General features: G+C 45.3%; 1 protein-coding gene across 2 annotated transcripts; it reads left to right on the top strand.

Annotated features, from left to right (window-relative positions):
- Positions 1-98: 98 nt before the first annotated feature.
- ZW10 (zw10 kinetochore protein) lies at positions 99-10,866 on the top strand. 2 transcript variants are annotated; one of them, XM_034069585.1, is made up of 16 exons: positions 99-233; positions 305-439; positions 978-1,079; positions 1,227-1,304; positions 1,429-1,588; positions 2,283-2,429; positions 2,697-2,888; positions 3,355-3,518; positions 3,751-3,933; positions 4,323-4,561; positions 5,450-5,521; positions 6,173-6,342; positions 6,669-6,799; positions 7,208-7,339; positions 8,276-8,478; positions 9,476-10,866. In XM_034069585.1, exons 1-16 carry the CDS (start codon positions 114-116, stop codon positions 9,594-9,596), a joined length of 2,349 nt encoding a protein of 782 aa, XP_033925476.1. In that variant the 5' UTR covers positions 99-113; the 3' UTR covers positions 9,597-10,866. The 2 variants fall into 2 exon arrangements, with proteins under 2 accessions (XP_033925476.1, XP_005143574.2); XM_005143517.3 differs by having other exon boundaries at positions 2,280-2,429.
- The last annotated feature ends 4,666 nt before the right edge of the window (positions 10,867-15,532 follow it).

The raw sequence follows: 15,532 nt of genomic DNA, 5'->3' as shown, positions 1-15,532 counted from the left end.
TCCCTGTATCCCTACATCCATGCGCTCCCCAGCAGGGACGGAAACGCCCCATCCATTCTGTCCCTCACCAGCCGCCGTAGCGCCGGTACCGCCCCGTGGTGCCGAGCGGGAGGATGGCGGCGGCGGAGGCCGGCTCGCTGGTGGCGGCCGTGCTGGCTCCCTCGGGCCGCCTGGACAAGCAGGACCTGGGCACCCGGCTCGGGCGCCTGTCCCGCCGGGTGCAGGAGCTGAAGGCAGGGCCGGGAGCGGGCGGGGGGCGGCGGGGTCCGGCAGCGGCCGTGCCCCAACCGGCCTTGTTCCGTAGGGTGAGGTGTGCGCCGTGATCAACAGCAAGTACAGTGAGTTCCTGCCCAGCGTGCAGGCCGCCGAGGAGCTGCGGGCGCAGGTGCAGGAGCTGTGCGGCAGCATCGACCTGCTCAAGGCGGGCATCGAGAGCGAGGTGAGACCCCCTCAGACACATACCTGCATGGGTGACACCTGCAGAGCTGTGTGTCCCGTTGGGGTGTTCACTTACAATGGGCATTAAGGGATTGGCCACATTCTGTTGTACGGACGGAAAAGTGTGTCACATGTCTCCTTCGGAATGAGAAGGATCATCCTTGTGTATTGCAGGACAGTGGGATGCAGTAATGGGCCAGCCTAGTGTTGGTCCTAGACTCTGTGTTAGTTGAGGAGTAACTTGGCTCAGTTCAAGCATTCTTAACTTTTCAATGACTGTGTTAAAGGAACACTGTAGTCCTCTTGACTGCCTTTTGACATTAAATTTCCTTACGGTGCCTTATAAAACCTGTAACATACTAAAACTAGCTTAAAAGTGTTTCCAGAAGATAAGGAAAAATGGATGGAGCCTTCTTCCTCCTCACCAAATCCTTGTAGTAACAGAAATACCTTAAATCTCATGGTATTGCAAGTTAAAGGGGAAAAGTGTCAGATAACATTTGCTTGTTGTACATGAACTACAGAGTTTGTTATTTCAGGTTCAGCGAGATCTGAATGTCGCTGTTGCTGAGTTTACGGAACTGAAGCAGCAGCTGGAGCGAGACACGTTGGTTCTGAGCATCCTGAAAAAGCTGCAGGAGGTGAGGAGGGGCTCCTCAGTCTGTGGCATTATCCTGGGCTCTCTCCTGAACAGCTGTCTATAGCCCCCCTGCCTCTAGCCATGTTGCTTAAAAATTGCAGTCTAATAGCAGCTACACAGTAACATTGGCTCTGTTTGCTTGTTGCAGTTTGATATTGCTATGGAAAAGTACAATACTGCCTTCCTGGAAAAGAAGTACGTTGCAGCAGCTCAGCACCTAGAAACGGTAATAATGCCTTCAGAAGCATATGACAATATTGTTCATCTATACTTTCAATGTGTTTCACAAGATGCTGTTCAATAGCAGGGGCAAGACTTACCCGTGTTTTGTGTCTGGGGTTTACCACCAGGCACGAAGCAGCCTCAGATTGCTGGAATCCCGCAAGGGCTTTGAGCTGAAGATCCTGAAGGCACTAGGCACTGAGCTCACAGTGCAGACACAGAACATGCTCTATCATCTGGGAGAAGAGTGGCAGAAGTTGGCTGTATGGAAGCTTCCTCCTTCAAAAGGTACTCACAGTTCTAGAACGTTTTGCTTTCTTTGCTTCACTGTTTGAAATGCCTGGTTTCAAGCACCTACAAGATAGAAAATAGAGTTAATGCTGTTGGACTAAGGTTGGTTTAATAAGCTCTTTCTGCCATTCATATAACTAGTGAGTGTGAGTGATGAGTGCCAGTGTTCTTTGGCTGTCAGTCCTGGAGCATTTAGATACTACCAGAGCCAGTCCAATGTAGTGCATAGATTTTAAAGTTTTAAAGAATCTTCTGCCTCATCTGTCACATTTCTTAGAAACATTGAAGCAGAGATCAGAAACTAATTGTAAGAACTGCACAGGTTCTTATGTTGCTGTCTTCATTGAAGTACAAGCTTGTCCTCTGGAAAGGAGAAAAACCTTTTTCTTTGGCTTTGACTTGAAATGGGAAGAAGAAGGGAAGGAAAGCAATTATCACTAAATGTCATTCAGTTGCAAGGTGACTGAAATGAGAAATCTGAATCATTGCAAAATTGATTCCCATTCTGTTACACAAGGGACTCTGTACCCTCTTCTGATGCTCTTTTACAAGAACTGTGTTTTGTGGAAATGGGGAGAAGTACAATTATTGCTTTAGCTGCCACCAGAGAAATGCAGTAGCTTCTCTGTTTCAGTGCTGTATCACTGACCACACTCTTGACAGTAAGATGATGATTGTTTTTCTTTAGAAGGCAGCAGCCTGGAGTCAGTGGTGCATTCAGAATTGCACTTACACACGGTGTCATCAAAAGAGGAGGAGATTGCTGGCACCTCTGTTGCTTCTGTGCTGCAGGCGTTTGCTGTCCTGGGAGAACTGCACACCAAGCTTAAAATCTTTGGTAAGACAGACTGTGGATCCAGATGAATACAGCTATAAGGCAGCCCAGTGGGTGTGGGTTCAGACTTGTATGAAAGATATCAAAGTCCTAGTGAAACCAAACCCAGCATTTTACCTCATTTATTGTTCCCCAGTACAGCTAATCAGGAGAGCATTTCTCCCACTCCATGCAAAGAATCTCTGCATCCAAAGCAGTTATGGTTTGGCCTCACTAGAGGAAATTGCCTGCTTTCTGCTGTTGGAAAACATCTTGGGTTTTGTTTCTCAGGCCAGCTGTTGCTGAAACACATCCTCAAGCCTCTGATTTTATACCCATCTCTTCAGCCATGCACAGAGGAACAGTCTGATGTGTTCATCCTGCGTTTTAAGTCTGAGGAACCTAGCTTGGATCATTCCTCTCCTATGAAGGTTTTTGACAAGATCAAGCTGATTTTTGAAGTTCTCCACAAATACCTGCTGAGTAGGTAGTTTCTACCTTTGGGGGTTAGACTAAGATCAGTGTCTTGTTCACATAACTGGAGATGAAGCTTTATGTAATATCTGGTTGTTAAGCATATTGAATTATGGTAAGGTCTAAGCATCTAAGCAACTTCTATTGTTACCTGTTACCTTGCAATGCTGTGCTCTTGGACAGCTTGGCACCTTTTCAAACCAGATTTAGCTGGTCACATTGGCTAGAAACTGGCCTGGGCTTTTCTAGCATTTCATGAAACAAACACACTGGAAAGCAGGCTCAGTTCATGCAAATTCAGTTGTCTTTTGGGCAGGTGGGTGATTCCACAGACCCAGCACAAGAGCTTACCTCCAGTGTAAGGCTATGGAGCAGCTGATGGATGCTGTTCTGACAGGGGGATCAAATGAACTGGTGAAGGGTCTGGTCCAGGAAGCAGGTGTATTAACATCCATTTCTATTCTCTTGAACTCAGATGTGCCTCTTGAGCAGCCTGTGGAAGATAAAAAGGGTTGCGGAGTTACACTGGCAGAACTGCTAGGTGACATGATATGGGAAGACCTGTCAGACTGCCTCATTCAGAACTGTCTGGTGAATTCAATCCCAACCAATAGCAGCAAACTAGAGCAGTATATAGAGGTAGGACTCAAGATTCTTTCAGATCCATGCAGTCTCCTGGCCGGAAATGCCAGGTTGCCAGCTTGAACAAAAAAGCTGAGCCAGCTGAAAAGCTGATGGGTCATTAGTGCTCTCTAAAACCTAGTTTCATCCATTGCTTTCAGCCAAGTGGAAGCATTTATACCCAACTTTAATCTTGATCTTTGATTTTAGGAAGCTGTGTTAATTTAGAATACATGTCTGCTCTTCTCAGGTGATTAAATCCACAGAGGAATTTGAAAAAGCCTTGAAGAACATGCAGTTTTTGAAAGAAGACACAACTGATTTACTGAAATACGCCCGTAATGTCAACTCCCACTTTGCTAACAAGAAGTGCCAGGATGTGATTGTGGCAGCCAGGAATCTGATGACCTCAGAAATACACAACACTGTAAAGGTGACTGTTGATGCAATACACTTTATGTGGAAAAAAAGCAGGAGGGGTTTTGTGGCACACCAAATACTCTTGATTATTCAGGGATCTTGCAAACAGGATGTTTCTTAAAATATTAGAAGTTTGGTTGCATAGGCTTCTCTGGCTAGTGTCATCAGCATAAGAAGTTCTAGAGGATTACCTACAGAGTTGCTTCTAGGCATGCCACAGGATTGGACTGTTCTGTGGCCTGCTGTGTCATTCAGAAGCCAGGAGACTTCGAGCAGTCTTAGGGGACTTCTGCACCTTTGTGTTTACCTCGAGTCTTAAATTTCTGTCATTCAGTGTTTTGTAGTCGTGCAGTCTCCTTTCTGTGGGCTCTAAATGATATTACACCTCTCATCTTCCCTTAGATCACACCTGATTCCTGTGTAGCCCTACCAAAGCTTCCTAACCCCGGGGCCGGAGATCACTCAAAAATGCCAAAAGCTTCTGAACTTCTGCACAACAACATGGTGAATTTGGAGAATAAGACTAAACTGAGCCAGCACACATTTTCTCTGCCCACATGCCGCATCAGTTCCTCAGTGGAGAAGCTGATGGAGTTGGCTTATCAGACACTGTTGGAGGCTACATCCAGCACAGATCAGTGGTAAGGTTTCTGTATCAGCAGATAACTCTTCGGGGTCAGATTCTTACTGCCTTTGGCAACACCAAGCATCTGCTAATAGATTAACAGAACTTGAACAAAAGATACCTTAAAATTAGAGTCAGTCATTTAAGTTACTCTCTTTTTGCTGGGGGATGCATCTCTGAACAGCTGCAGACAGGGTTCCCTGAAATACTCAGGTTAAGCAGCCTTTTGGACTGTTTCCACTGTATTTCAGCTATTAAAGCAGTGAAAATGTGGCAGACTCCCTAGTATGCACAACATAGTTCATGGCTTCAGTCTTCTAGTTGGGAGAAACACTGCTGTAGCATTTGCTTTAGTGTTTTGTCATACATTAACTGTGAGTTGTTCAGAAAAATCAAAACCATGAAATTATAAGAGATGGCACTCACTGTCAGAGGACTTCCTGCCTTCTTTTGCTGGGTGATAGCAAAATGCTCCAACTCTGCATCTCTCAGGGCTCTTCAGAGAAAACAATGGACCACATACAGTTTGCTTTAAAACTGGAGACCACAATCCTAAAGGAGGAAAGTTGCCTAGATACTGAATGCCCTTCAGTGTTCCATGGCATGACTCTTAACCCACACCTGGTGGGGAAGGGACACTGTCTCCTTTGTTCCTAGGGTTTCATATATCTCCCTTCTGACATGTGGTCTGAAACTTGTCTTTTCCACATTGAACTTACAAGGTCATCACAGCCTTTGTGAATTATCCAGAGTGCTGCCCTTGTTGACATTGCTGTAATTGATGCTGACAATCTGTTCTTTGTGCCAGTACCTCACTACTAACAAAACCTTGTTTTGGAGGGTCACTTGTGAACCAGATGTTAATTCCACTGACAAACTAACGTGAACCTTATCTGCCTTGTAGCTGCATACAGCTTTTCTATTCTGTACGGAATATATTCCAGCTGTTCCATGATGTAGTGCCAACGTACCACAAGTAAGTGCCTGTGTGTGTCTGTTTTGGAGAGAGAATAGTGCTATTGAAACAGCCCCACTTGTCCCCAGATTAGCAAGGGCTTCCTCCAGTGGCAAGAAGTTAGTACTCTTTATCTGTTTGTAAATCTTACCTGCTGTGAAATAGGTACTTGAGAGTTTTGGAGTTGGCAGTCCTATGGACAAGGAGATAGATTGCCGTTCTTAGAACAGTTGTGATTGATTCTGGGCAGTTTGATTTGACCCAAGGTCTGATGCAGAGATTTTTTCATGATGTTTTCCCTGTAAAAGAAAGGACAGCAGTGAAGATTGCAAGCAATACTGTTCTGTAAGAAACCATTGGGGTGATTACTGAAAGGGACTTAACTCTCTTTTTCTCACCAGAACTTTGCTGTAACAAAGTATGTTCCTGTTTGAAAATCTGCTGCTAGAAACAGCTGTAACACATGGTTCAGATGCCAAAGTGCATTTCACTTGTCATGAAACTCTTAAATGCTTTTATTCTAACTGGTGTCTTTATCAGCCATTGCCCACAGTTACTTGCAGCATCTTAGAAAGACCAGGAGTTTCTCCAGCATAGGCATAACAGGTTTTTAACAGAGGTATGTCTAAATAAATACATTTCTTCCTTTTCTCTACCTCCTTGCTGGGACAGGGAGAACCTTCAGAAATTACCCCAGCTGGCAGCTATTCACCACAACAACTGCATGTATATTGCTCACCACCTGCTCACCCTGGGACACCAGTTCCGATACCGCCTGACCAACATCCTGTGTGACGGAGCAGCTACTTTTGTAGATATGGTGCCTGGTTTTAGGAGACTTGGTAATTCTACCTTTCACTACTGAAATCTATTGATGGATGATGTGGTAATTGATCCTGGTGTTTGTTGCTGAATGATTTCATGTAGCTGTGGCTACTGACTCGAGCAGTGGATTATCATTTAAGGGTTTTGGACAAGTAACAAGGACATTTTCTGGATTGGGAAATCTTGACAGAGCATTGCAACTCTAAACAATATGACAGCTTTAGGCTTGACTCTTTGACACCCAGCTCTTTGTGTCCAGTGCATAGTTCCAAGAACCTGGTTATCCAGGGAAATGTTTATTGATTGCTTAATTGCTTCTCCATGCTTGTTTTTGCTTCCAAAGGGACGGAGTGTTTTCTGGCCCAGATGCGAGTGCAGAAAGGAGAAATCCTGGAGAGGCTGTCAAGTGCCAGGAATTTTTCTAATATGGATGATGAGGAAAACTACCGTGCAGCTAACAAAGCAATAAGGCAGGTGAGTGAAGTATCCCATTGGCTGTAGGTGTTGTCCTTGGGAAGGCAGAGTATGTAATCTCAGTCCTGAGAACTGCACTTCTCTAAACAGTTTTCTGCCATGATTTTTCCCCCCTGGGCTGTAAAATTGAAGCCAAGTTCAGTCCCTCTGGCTCCAAGTTGAAATGAAAAGCTTCTTAATCTCAAACTTCCGTTTATGGCCTGTCTGCAATTTTCAATGAAAAGATCTACTCCAGTTTTGATAAACCTTAACACAAACTGAGAATGTTGTGTTCCCTTCCCCAGAAATGTCTGTTCCATGGGATAGCTGCACACTGGCTTCTTTCAGACTTGTTTCTGACCATACCATTTGATGTCTCTCAAAGTTCTGTTGATAACACATAGGTAACGCATAGCTTTTATCTTCCAGGTATTACATCAGTTGAAAAGATTAGGAAAAGTCTGGCAAGATGTCCTTCCAGTGAATGTGTACTGCAAGGCTATGGGGACTCTGCTGAACACAGCTCTCACAGAGATTGTCACTAGGATCACTGCCCTAGAGGTAACTGCATTTGTAACCTCTAGAAGTTCTTTCCAAAACAAATTATAACTGTGGCCCTGTCTCTCAGATATATTCAAGATACCAGTAACTCCCATCCAGTTGAGACCTCTCACAGCAATTCCATGACTGTCTGGTCAAGGAGAGAGTCAGGAAAGTGGCTGTGATTTTATCTTGGTTTGGATTTAGGTGTCATTCCTCCAGAAACATTTCTGTGAATGTATCTCTTTTACTATTTTCAAGGCACAGGAGCCAAGTCTCAAACTCCTTCCGTTGAAGTCTGTCCATCTCTAATAAACATCTCCATCCTATCTAGTCACTAGATGCTGAAATACCTGTGGCATTTCAAACTGCAATTAGTACCTGTTAACCTCCACTTGACTCCCAGGAGTGTGTTTAGGTGGTTGTCAGGTTACCTTGGGTCAAGCACAACTGTTCTATTGCTTTTCTTAATTAAAATATGTTTTCACAGCAAATAATAGAAATACATTAGGGCACGTGTTCTAGTTTTAGTCTACATCTGAAGAGCATTCCTACTGCATTAGGCCAATAAGTCCTCTTTTCCCTTAACAGCTAAGTTTACAGGCACTTGCTCAGGCTATGTCTGCCAGAAAGCTTGACTTTCAGCACTGGGCTGGCAATGCCTGAGCTGTCTCCTTGTAAACTCATCAGACCTTCATCACACCACCTCTGCTTCACAGTCAAGTGCTTGCTCTTGCACCAAGATATGCTGTTTAGAAGCACGATCTTTGTTCTGATGCAAACACTGAGAGCTTGCTGAAATAGCTACTTGTGAAATAAGTTAGATTAGCTTGAGAATATTAAAGGTGATGTAAGCCCCTGCTTTCACCTTCACAGGCACCTTTCTTCATTTCACTCATTTCTTGGCACTCCAAAAACTATCTAACTGCTCCCCTGTTAACATCTGTTCTATTCCAGGATATCTCTGCAGAAGATGCAAATAGGTTGTACTCCCTCTGTAGGATCATGGTGGAGGAAGGACCCCAGGTTTTCACCCCATTACCTGAAGATGACAAAAATAAGAAGTACCAAGAGGAAGTTCCAGTCTATGTGCAGAAGTGGATGACATTCAAAGAGCTGATGATCATCTTGCAAGCCAACCTCCAAGAGATCGTAGATCAGTAAGTGTCTTCCTTTGTTCCTTTTCAGTTAGTCACTCCAGTACAAGGCAGCTGGGAAGCGGTCTGACATCAGCAGGGCACTGCACTTGGAGGACTCTGTTCAGGTGAAAGGCAATCACTGGTAATAAGGACCAGATAAGTGCTCCTGGGGCTGTTTCTTGGCTGTGTGTTTATCATCCATTTCAAGCTTGCTCATACATTTGGCCACTTCCTGCAAGGAAAAGGCAATGGTAAAAAATAAGTGCCATGAGAGAGGCAACCACAGCGTGATTGTGCATCCCCTTTGGCTTCTCCAAGTTGAGAAGTGTTTCACAGTAAGCAGCCTGGCATTTTGCCTGCTGCTTTTGATGTTAGCTGTGCCTTGTTGCTGCAGTCATTCCACTTGATTTGCCTCTGGTTTTTAGATGCTGTTTCTTGCTCCTTTTAACTTACAAGGGGAATTCACGTGAATGATACAGGAGGATTTGCATGATTACATCTATTACTTTAGTTAGCATGAGTTGTCAGAAGCCAGACATTCCCTGTTCATAGCTGCCTCACGCATACAGCTGAATGGCCAGAAAATAGACTGTCCTCAGCAGGCTCAACTGAAAAAGGTACCAGCTGTGGAGAAAGCACACAGGGAAAGCAGTTGCTTTCCTCTGCCCTTTGCTGCTGGTGGAACCATGTTAGATACAAAAGGTTCCCAACTCTATTTTCAGCTGGGCATAAACCACTCTTATTTTCTCCTGTTGTTTGGGAGATGAATGGGAGTTTTGTGGACAGGCTTTGGAAAAGAAAAAGGTACAGTTTGTAACAAGTGCAAAACTCACCCCACAACCTGTCGCTTTATATACCCCACTAAGCAATTCTGAGCTCAAGCTGCATAGAGCTAATAGGCTGCTAATTGGGTGGGTTTTACCTTCAGACTTACAACTGTAACGAGTGCTCAGGAGGCTTGTTTTAACATGACATTTTGTGCAGTTTGGTTAAATAAAGCTCTTTCTCTCCCACGTAGGTGGGCGGATGGGAAGGGACCTCTTGCAGCTGAATTCTCAGCTGCTGAAGTGAAGAGTCTGATCCGAGCCTTGTTCCAGAACACAGAAAGGAGAGCAGCAGCACTGGCCAAAATTAAGTAACTCTGCATTTACTCCTACACATTGCAGCTTCTGATAAAGCAAGAGGAAACTGAGTCAAGTACATTCTGGATTGGACTATTCTTATTTGTAATGTCATCTCAAGCTTGCTTGCTTAAGGGCCTCATAGAAGGATTTTTGTTTCTCAGTAGTGAATCTTATCTATGCAGTTTTACATTGGGGCAGGAGCCCTTTTGTGTCTTACCTCTTCTGTCCCTGCAAGTTACATATGAAACCCACAGAATGCTGAAGTGCCAAACTTTGCTCTTTCCCACCTCAGGTTTCTCTGAAGAGCAGGCCTCAAGAGTGAAAAAGTAGGGGGAGAGGAGATCCTGTTCTGAGCGAACTGTTTATCAAGCCACAGGGTTTTGCACAAGTGGCAGAATTCCTCATGGAAAATATCTTAAAGTTGACTGGGAATTTTTCAATCTCCCTTCACCAACTGCAGAAGCCAGTTCAGCTCCTTCCCTTACCTTTCTGTTGTGTATGCACTAGGCAGGTCTGGTAGCTGTTGTGTTTCAGGTAGTACATTTTCTGTCCTTTAAGAAAACTCTAGATGAACATGAAAAGGGAGTGAAGTGTGCACTCATAGCATCATCTTTCAAGTTACCAAAGGCTACATTTAAGACTGAGAAAGGTACATTAGTTGAAAAACTTCACCAAGAGCATTCATTAAGACGTAGCCTGGAGGCCAAGATGTGCCAGTTACTGCACACAACCAAAGCGTTTCCTACTGTGTACTGCTTACAACCACTTATGAAAGTTTCAGTCACAGAGGTTAATGTTTTAATCTGTTCCCTACTGTGGTATCCTTTTCATTCGCACTCTTGTCTGACTTCGGTTCACATTTGCAAGCATTTGTGCAGGACCTGGATCACAGCTGCCTTCCACCTTGCACTAAGCCATTGCAGAATGAATGGCCATTCTGCCTGCTGGGTCTGCCAAGCACAGCCATGGCAAGGAGACCCTCCTGTTCCTGGCTTTAACTGGCACAGAGAGGGAGCAAATGCAGTCAAGTGGGCAGATGGACTGAAAGCAAGGAGGGGAAATACTGAAGCAAAACCTGATTGCTGCTTAGAACTCTAGCGTTTTCTTCTCCTCCAAGTCTCTAAAAGCTGAAAGTGTTCCCAGAGCACTTACATCTCATGGGATCCCTGCCCCTGGACACACAGCAATCTAAAACCCCCACAACTTTTGAAAGAACACTTCTCTCATGTGGATTGTTCACAGAAATGTAATTTGCTATTTTCTTTAATAAACTGTTTATACTGAATGCTTCTGCTAGTGGTGTCTGGGGATTCCCTTCGGGTATAGGAACAGGTTTATAGTAACAGTCTTGGGCCGGTTTCCACTTGCTACATGGAAAAGGTAAAGTTGCTCAGGGAAGTCTCTCCTTGCCTTGTTTCTAGTACACCTAATCAAAAAAACAAGGAGAAAAGAATCAGTCCCATAAAAGGTTGTCCTAGAGGTTCATGCATGAAGGGTGAGCACAGGGGACGTTAGAATTACATGCTTGCATTGGGATTTGTCTTTGCAGCCTACACAGCTGTAGGTCAGGCTGAACATACCTTTGCTTGCTCCAGCTTACCTCAGTGGTGTGAAAGAAAGGCTGCTGTTATTTACATACTTCTCCATCCCTGAGAGGTGCAACCGATGGTTTGTTGCTCAAAATATCCATGAATTTTTAATGCTATTTACTCAAGGAAATTCCCATGAATATTTCATGGTAGCCCCGTCTCGCAGGTTCAGGCTGTCGATGAAGAGCATCACGTATGTTGTGCCACAGATCCAAGCTGTGCCGAGCAGCAGGGATGCCTGTCAGCTCCTGGAGAGCAAACAGTGCCCCAGGAGCTGCAATGCTGCTCAAGATCTGTGCTGAGGGGTGGGTTACCATTCCCCGAGTCAGGCTCCTTTGACAGCCTGGTGCCTTTCAACCACCCCCATCTCACTGGCCAGAAAGCCAAGAGGCAATGGACAAGGCTGCAAAGATCCCCCCCATCACCACCTTGGCTCAGTAGCCTGAGCCTCGGCTGGGCTGTACCTGGTGGCACTGGAGCATCTCCTCAGTGTACAGAGGACTGTAGATGGTGCTGGAGGACCAGGGAGCACCAGTGAGGCAAGAGCTGAGGTGTGCAGAAACCAGCCTCAGAAACGCTGTGCCCTGTTCTGGGGCTCAGGGGGAAGGATGGACTCACCCTGGCTTCTCCTCCCTGCTGCCGAGCACCAGCCTAGGTCACTGCAGGACCAGTTCGGGTCATCTCCTCTCTGAGCATCCTGTGCCTCGGTAAGCTGACCTCTGCACAAGTTACATGAAGATGCAGGCTGTGAGCAGCCAGCGAGATGCAAACACCTCCACTGCAAGTAACAAAACACAAAGCAAGGATCAACCTATACAAGGAAACATATAAAACAGCAGCTTCCCAAAATACACCTCAGCAGCAGGTAAAAACGAAGACACATCAGTCAGTCTATAGCACCTCTCCACTGAGTCATGCTCATTTTTTCCCTCTGAAAACTCATTAAAAGAAGATCAATATTTCTATCAGTTCTGCCTGCCTGCAATAAGAAAATAGTGACTAAAATGAGAGTGCTTTCAAAATTAAACACTGACACAGCAATGTAAAAGGTAGGGAGAAGAGCATTGTGGCTTTTTCCTCCCGGTTTTCATCATTCTTCTGTGATGCTGTAGAAAAACAAAGTACAAAAGAAGCAGAAGTGATTGCAGACATTGACAACCACTGAAATGCCCCTGGGTTACATGAATGCCTGACAGGTAGCAGAGACACTGTGAAGCATAAGATATTTCCTTCGTCATTCTTCTAACTTATTCCCATTGAAATAGACTTCCCTTTCCCACCTGAGAATAGGGAGCAGAGCACAGCTGGAGAGCAGCAAGCCAGGTGTTAGCTCATGCTGCTGTAACACCAAAGATGATAAAGTCATGGCTGTACAGAGCATGAAGACCTGGCATGTGGTTTGCCTAATGACTTACTTTGAACTTGTGCAATAACCACCAAAAACTCTCTGCAGTTACTCAGTTCTGCTGAGATTAACAAGAAAGGGTCACTTATGAGCACGTAACATTGCACATTTAAACCTGACACACATGCATTCTTCAGCTCAGCTCAGATGCTGCCTGGCATTTCCAAGCTGGGATATGAATCTAGAACAAGCCCAGGGCTTGGCTCTTCAAGCCAGCAACTTGTCACCAGATGCCCTGCTACACAGGTCTCACAGCCTGCTGCCCAACAGCACACTGTTACCCAGCCACAGAGGTGCCTGGATGCTGCAGCTCTTTGGCTCTATGGGTATGGATTGCAGCTGCTGCCTATGGTTGAGTGGTAGTGTCACAAACTGCCCTTTCGTTTTCTGTGCAGGATTCATGAATCAAGAACCAGTCTCCTCCCAACAGGGCTTCACCTGGGTGAGTTTTAGCCCTAATGCCCAATACCTGGAGTTTTCTAGCAGCTTTAACAGCTGGTTGCTGAATATCTCTTACTTCAGTTTGTCATTTTAGCCTGCGCTGATAGCTCCATCCTTCCCCATGCAAAAGCTGAGTTCTTCCTTTGGGATGTAACCAGCATGCTAAGAGGGAAACAAAAACAAAACCAAAACCCAAACAAAGCCGAGTTTCACTCATCAGGATTTAAAGCATCCTCTTGCAGACACAGGTTCTACCTCTTGTCTCAAGGAGATGTTTTAAACCCCTTCCTGCAGTCCCTGAGCACTCCCATTCAGGCTGTCACAGCTGGGCAGCACTGCAAGCAGAGCAGTATGTCAGTTTTAATTAGGGCTGGGAGCTCCCAGCAATATTTGCTGGATTCGGTGCCTCAGACTGCGCCAAGCTCAAGTGTCTATTGCTTACGAGGTGCCTTTTGAAACACAATATGTGAGCTCCCGTTCTGTGCTCCAAGGGGGATCCAGCGTTTAAGTTCTTACATATGAAGTGCCAAAGTGTGAAGTTGCAGCCTGCCAATGCAAAACCCTGGAAGCCTGGAAAAGCTCAGTACTTATCCCAGAGGAACTCAGGAAGAGAAAGCCCAATAAAAAGCAGCCAACAAACCATCGAGCAAGGCAGGATTCATTTCATCTAGAATGAAAGCACATCCAATCTCAGTTTGCTAAAGCAGAAAGCTGTGCAATAGCTGGGGGCAGGGAGCTGAGGAGGGCAGTAAATGAGAAACAATCACTTATTGAATCCAGGAGCTGGATTTCACAGCGTTTTCCTGCCTGTTCCATCTGCTTAGTAGAAATAGTGGCATTAAACTGTGAGCTCCCACGTTGGCCTAAACAGGCTGAGCCCAGAGCTCTCCAGGGCTCCCACCTGTAGAGAAGGAACAGGCAATGTGGCCACCACCTCAGAGCAGAAAAGGCCTGAGCCTTTTGCCCTCTGTTGGATTATTTCCTTCCTTACCTCATTTCTTCTCTTTCTCCCTTTAGTCTCCTGTCTAATAAAAGTGCTTCTGTTCAAGATAAGGCAGCTGCTGTAAGCCTGTAATGAGAGAAATGGACAAAAGCAACAGCCAAAACCTGCCTAATTCTGGGAGTATCCTGCCAAATCTCATCATGGATAATGAGCCCTGGATGTCAGGACTGTGTTCACCCAGCAGTGACGCTGTGCTCCAAAAAATACAATTAATAATAACCTCCAAACAGCTTCCCAACCCTCCCACCTCAGAAGTGCTTCCTAAGCCCATTTCACCACTATCTGCCTGTCCTGATCCCCCTTTATTCCCAGTTAGATATCTCTGGAAAGAGGGTAAAGCAGTTTGCCCTAAACCTGCTGTTGTACTTATGGTAGTGTTTCATCTGAGACTTGCAAAACATCACACTCATGTCACCATAAGAAATAGCACCTGCCAGATGAGAGCTGAGCAGCCACCCCTCTTACCTTGCATCTTGCTCCACAAGAGGCTGATAAGCTAAACCTCATAGTGGGACACTGTTCACTAGGACTCTTTTGAACCTCAGGCAGTGGGCTGTAGTGGTATGAAGGAAGATAATCGATACCCTGTATGTGTTTCCCCTGTTTAATGGGCCCACATGTCTTTCCACATTTCATACAAACTGACTATCCTAGTAGGACACTTCCACAGAGTAAAAGGTTGTTACTCTAAACTTGACACATTGCCACCATATTGCTCATGGTAATGGTTTCTTTCATATCCTCTATTCTTGAAGTGATCATCCCAAAGACAGTGAATAGTCCAGCATGAACAGGAGCCATGAACAGCATCCCTGCTATGCTCCCAGCACACCAGCAGCTCTCATCCTGGGGGCAGCTCAGTATGGATTGCATGAAGCTGGACCCTGCTCTATTGCAGCCTCTCTCCCAAGGCAGTTTGCTATGTAATGATTAGAGCTGAGAAGGCAATTTCAGGAAAACCAGTTTCTCTGGACAAGAAATGGAATAAAGGAACCACCATAATAACCCAATACAATCACTTACTTAAAAAGCAGCTGGCACCATATGGAGCAGAGGCAATTTAGAGGTAATTCTTTGCAGAGACTGCACTGCCTTCCCCAGGTCTGGGGCAGGGGCAGAGACCATGCCTTGCATGATGAGGAAACCAAAGGCTCTTGCTCCAGCTCAGCAAACACCAAGACTTCTAATGGGAAGGGTGAGGATTCTGCCCTCCCAAGTTCCAGCATCTTAAGGAACAAGAGGTCTTGTGACTCGTTTTCTCAGACACCCTGTGCTTCCCACATCAGATCAGACATCCTGCTGGTTATAAAGCAAAAGGCCAGAGACTGAGCTAAATTAGAACCTGGAAAAGTACTCTGACAGCACACAAATGCAATAAGCCTGTAAACTCTGCAGCCTGTTTTTATCTCTTGCAGAGAGAAATTTGTCCTCACTCCAATGGATGCTGTAACTATAAGAAGAGATGGGAAACTCTTACAGCTAACCTTGAGCAGGACATCTTCTGTACCTTCAG

The sequence above is a fragment of the Melopsittacus undulatus genome, chromosome 15, assembly GCF_012275295.1.
Source record: "Melopsittacus undulatus isolate bMelUnd1 chromosome 15, bMelUnd1.mat.Z, whole genome shotgun sequence".
NCBI lineage: Eukaryota > Metazoa > Chordata > Aves > Psittaciformes > Psittaculidae > Melopsittacus > Melopsittacus undulatus.
This window is presented reverse-complemented; position numbering and strand designations above follow the sequence as displayed.

Excerpts from the sequence above, each read along its gene's own strand:
- ZW10 (XM_005143517.3), top strand. The coding sequence starts at position 114 with ATGGCGGCGGCGGAGGCCGGCTCGCTGGTGGCGGCCGTGCTGGCTCCC. Across the intron at positions 1,589-2,279 it reads GAAGCTTCCTCCTTCAAAAG|AAGGCAGCAGCCTGGAGTCA; the intron begins GTACTCACAGTT and ends GTTTTTCTTTAG. Across the intron at positions 8,479-9,475 it reads CTCCAAGAGATCGTAGATCA|GTGGGCGGATGGGAAGGGAC; the intron begins GTAAGTGTCTTC and ends TCTCCCACGTAG.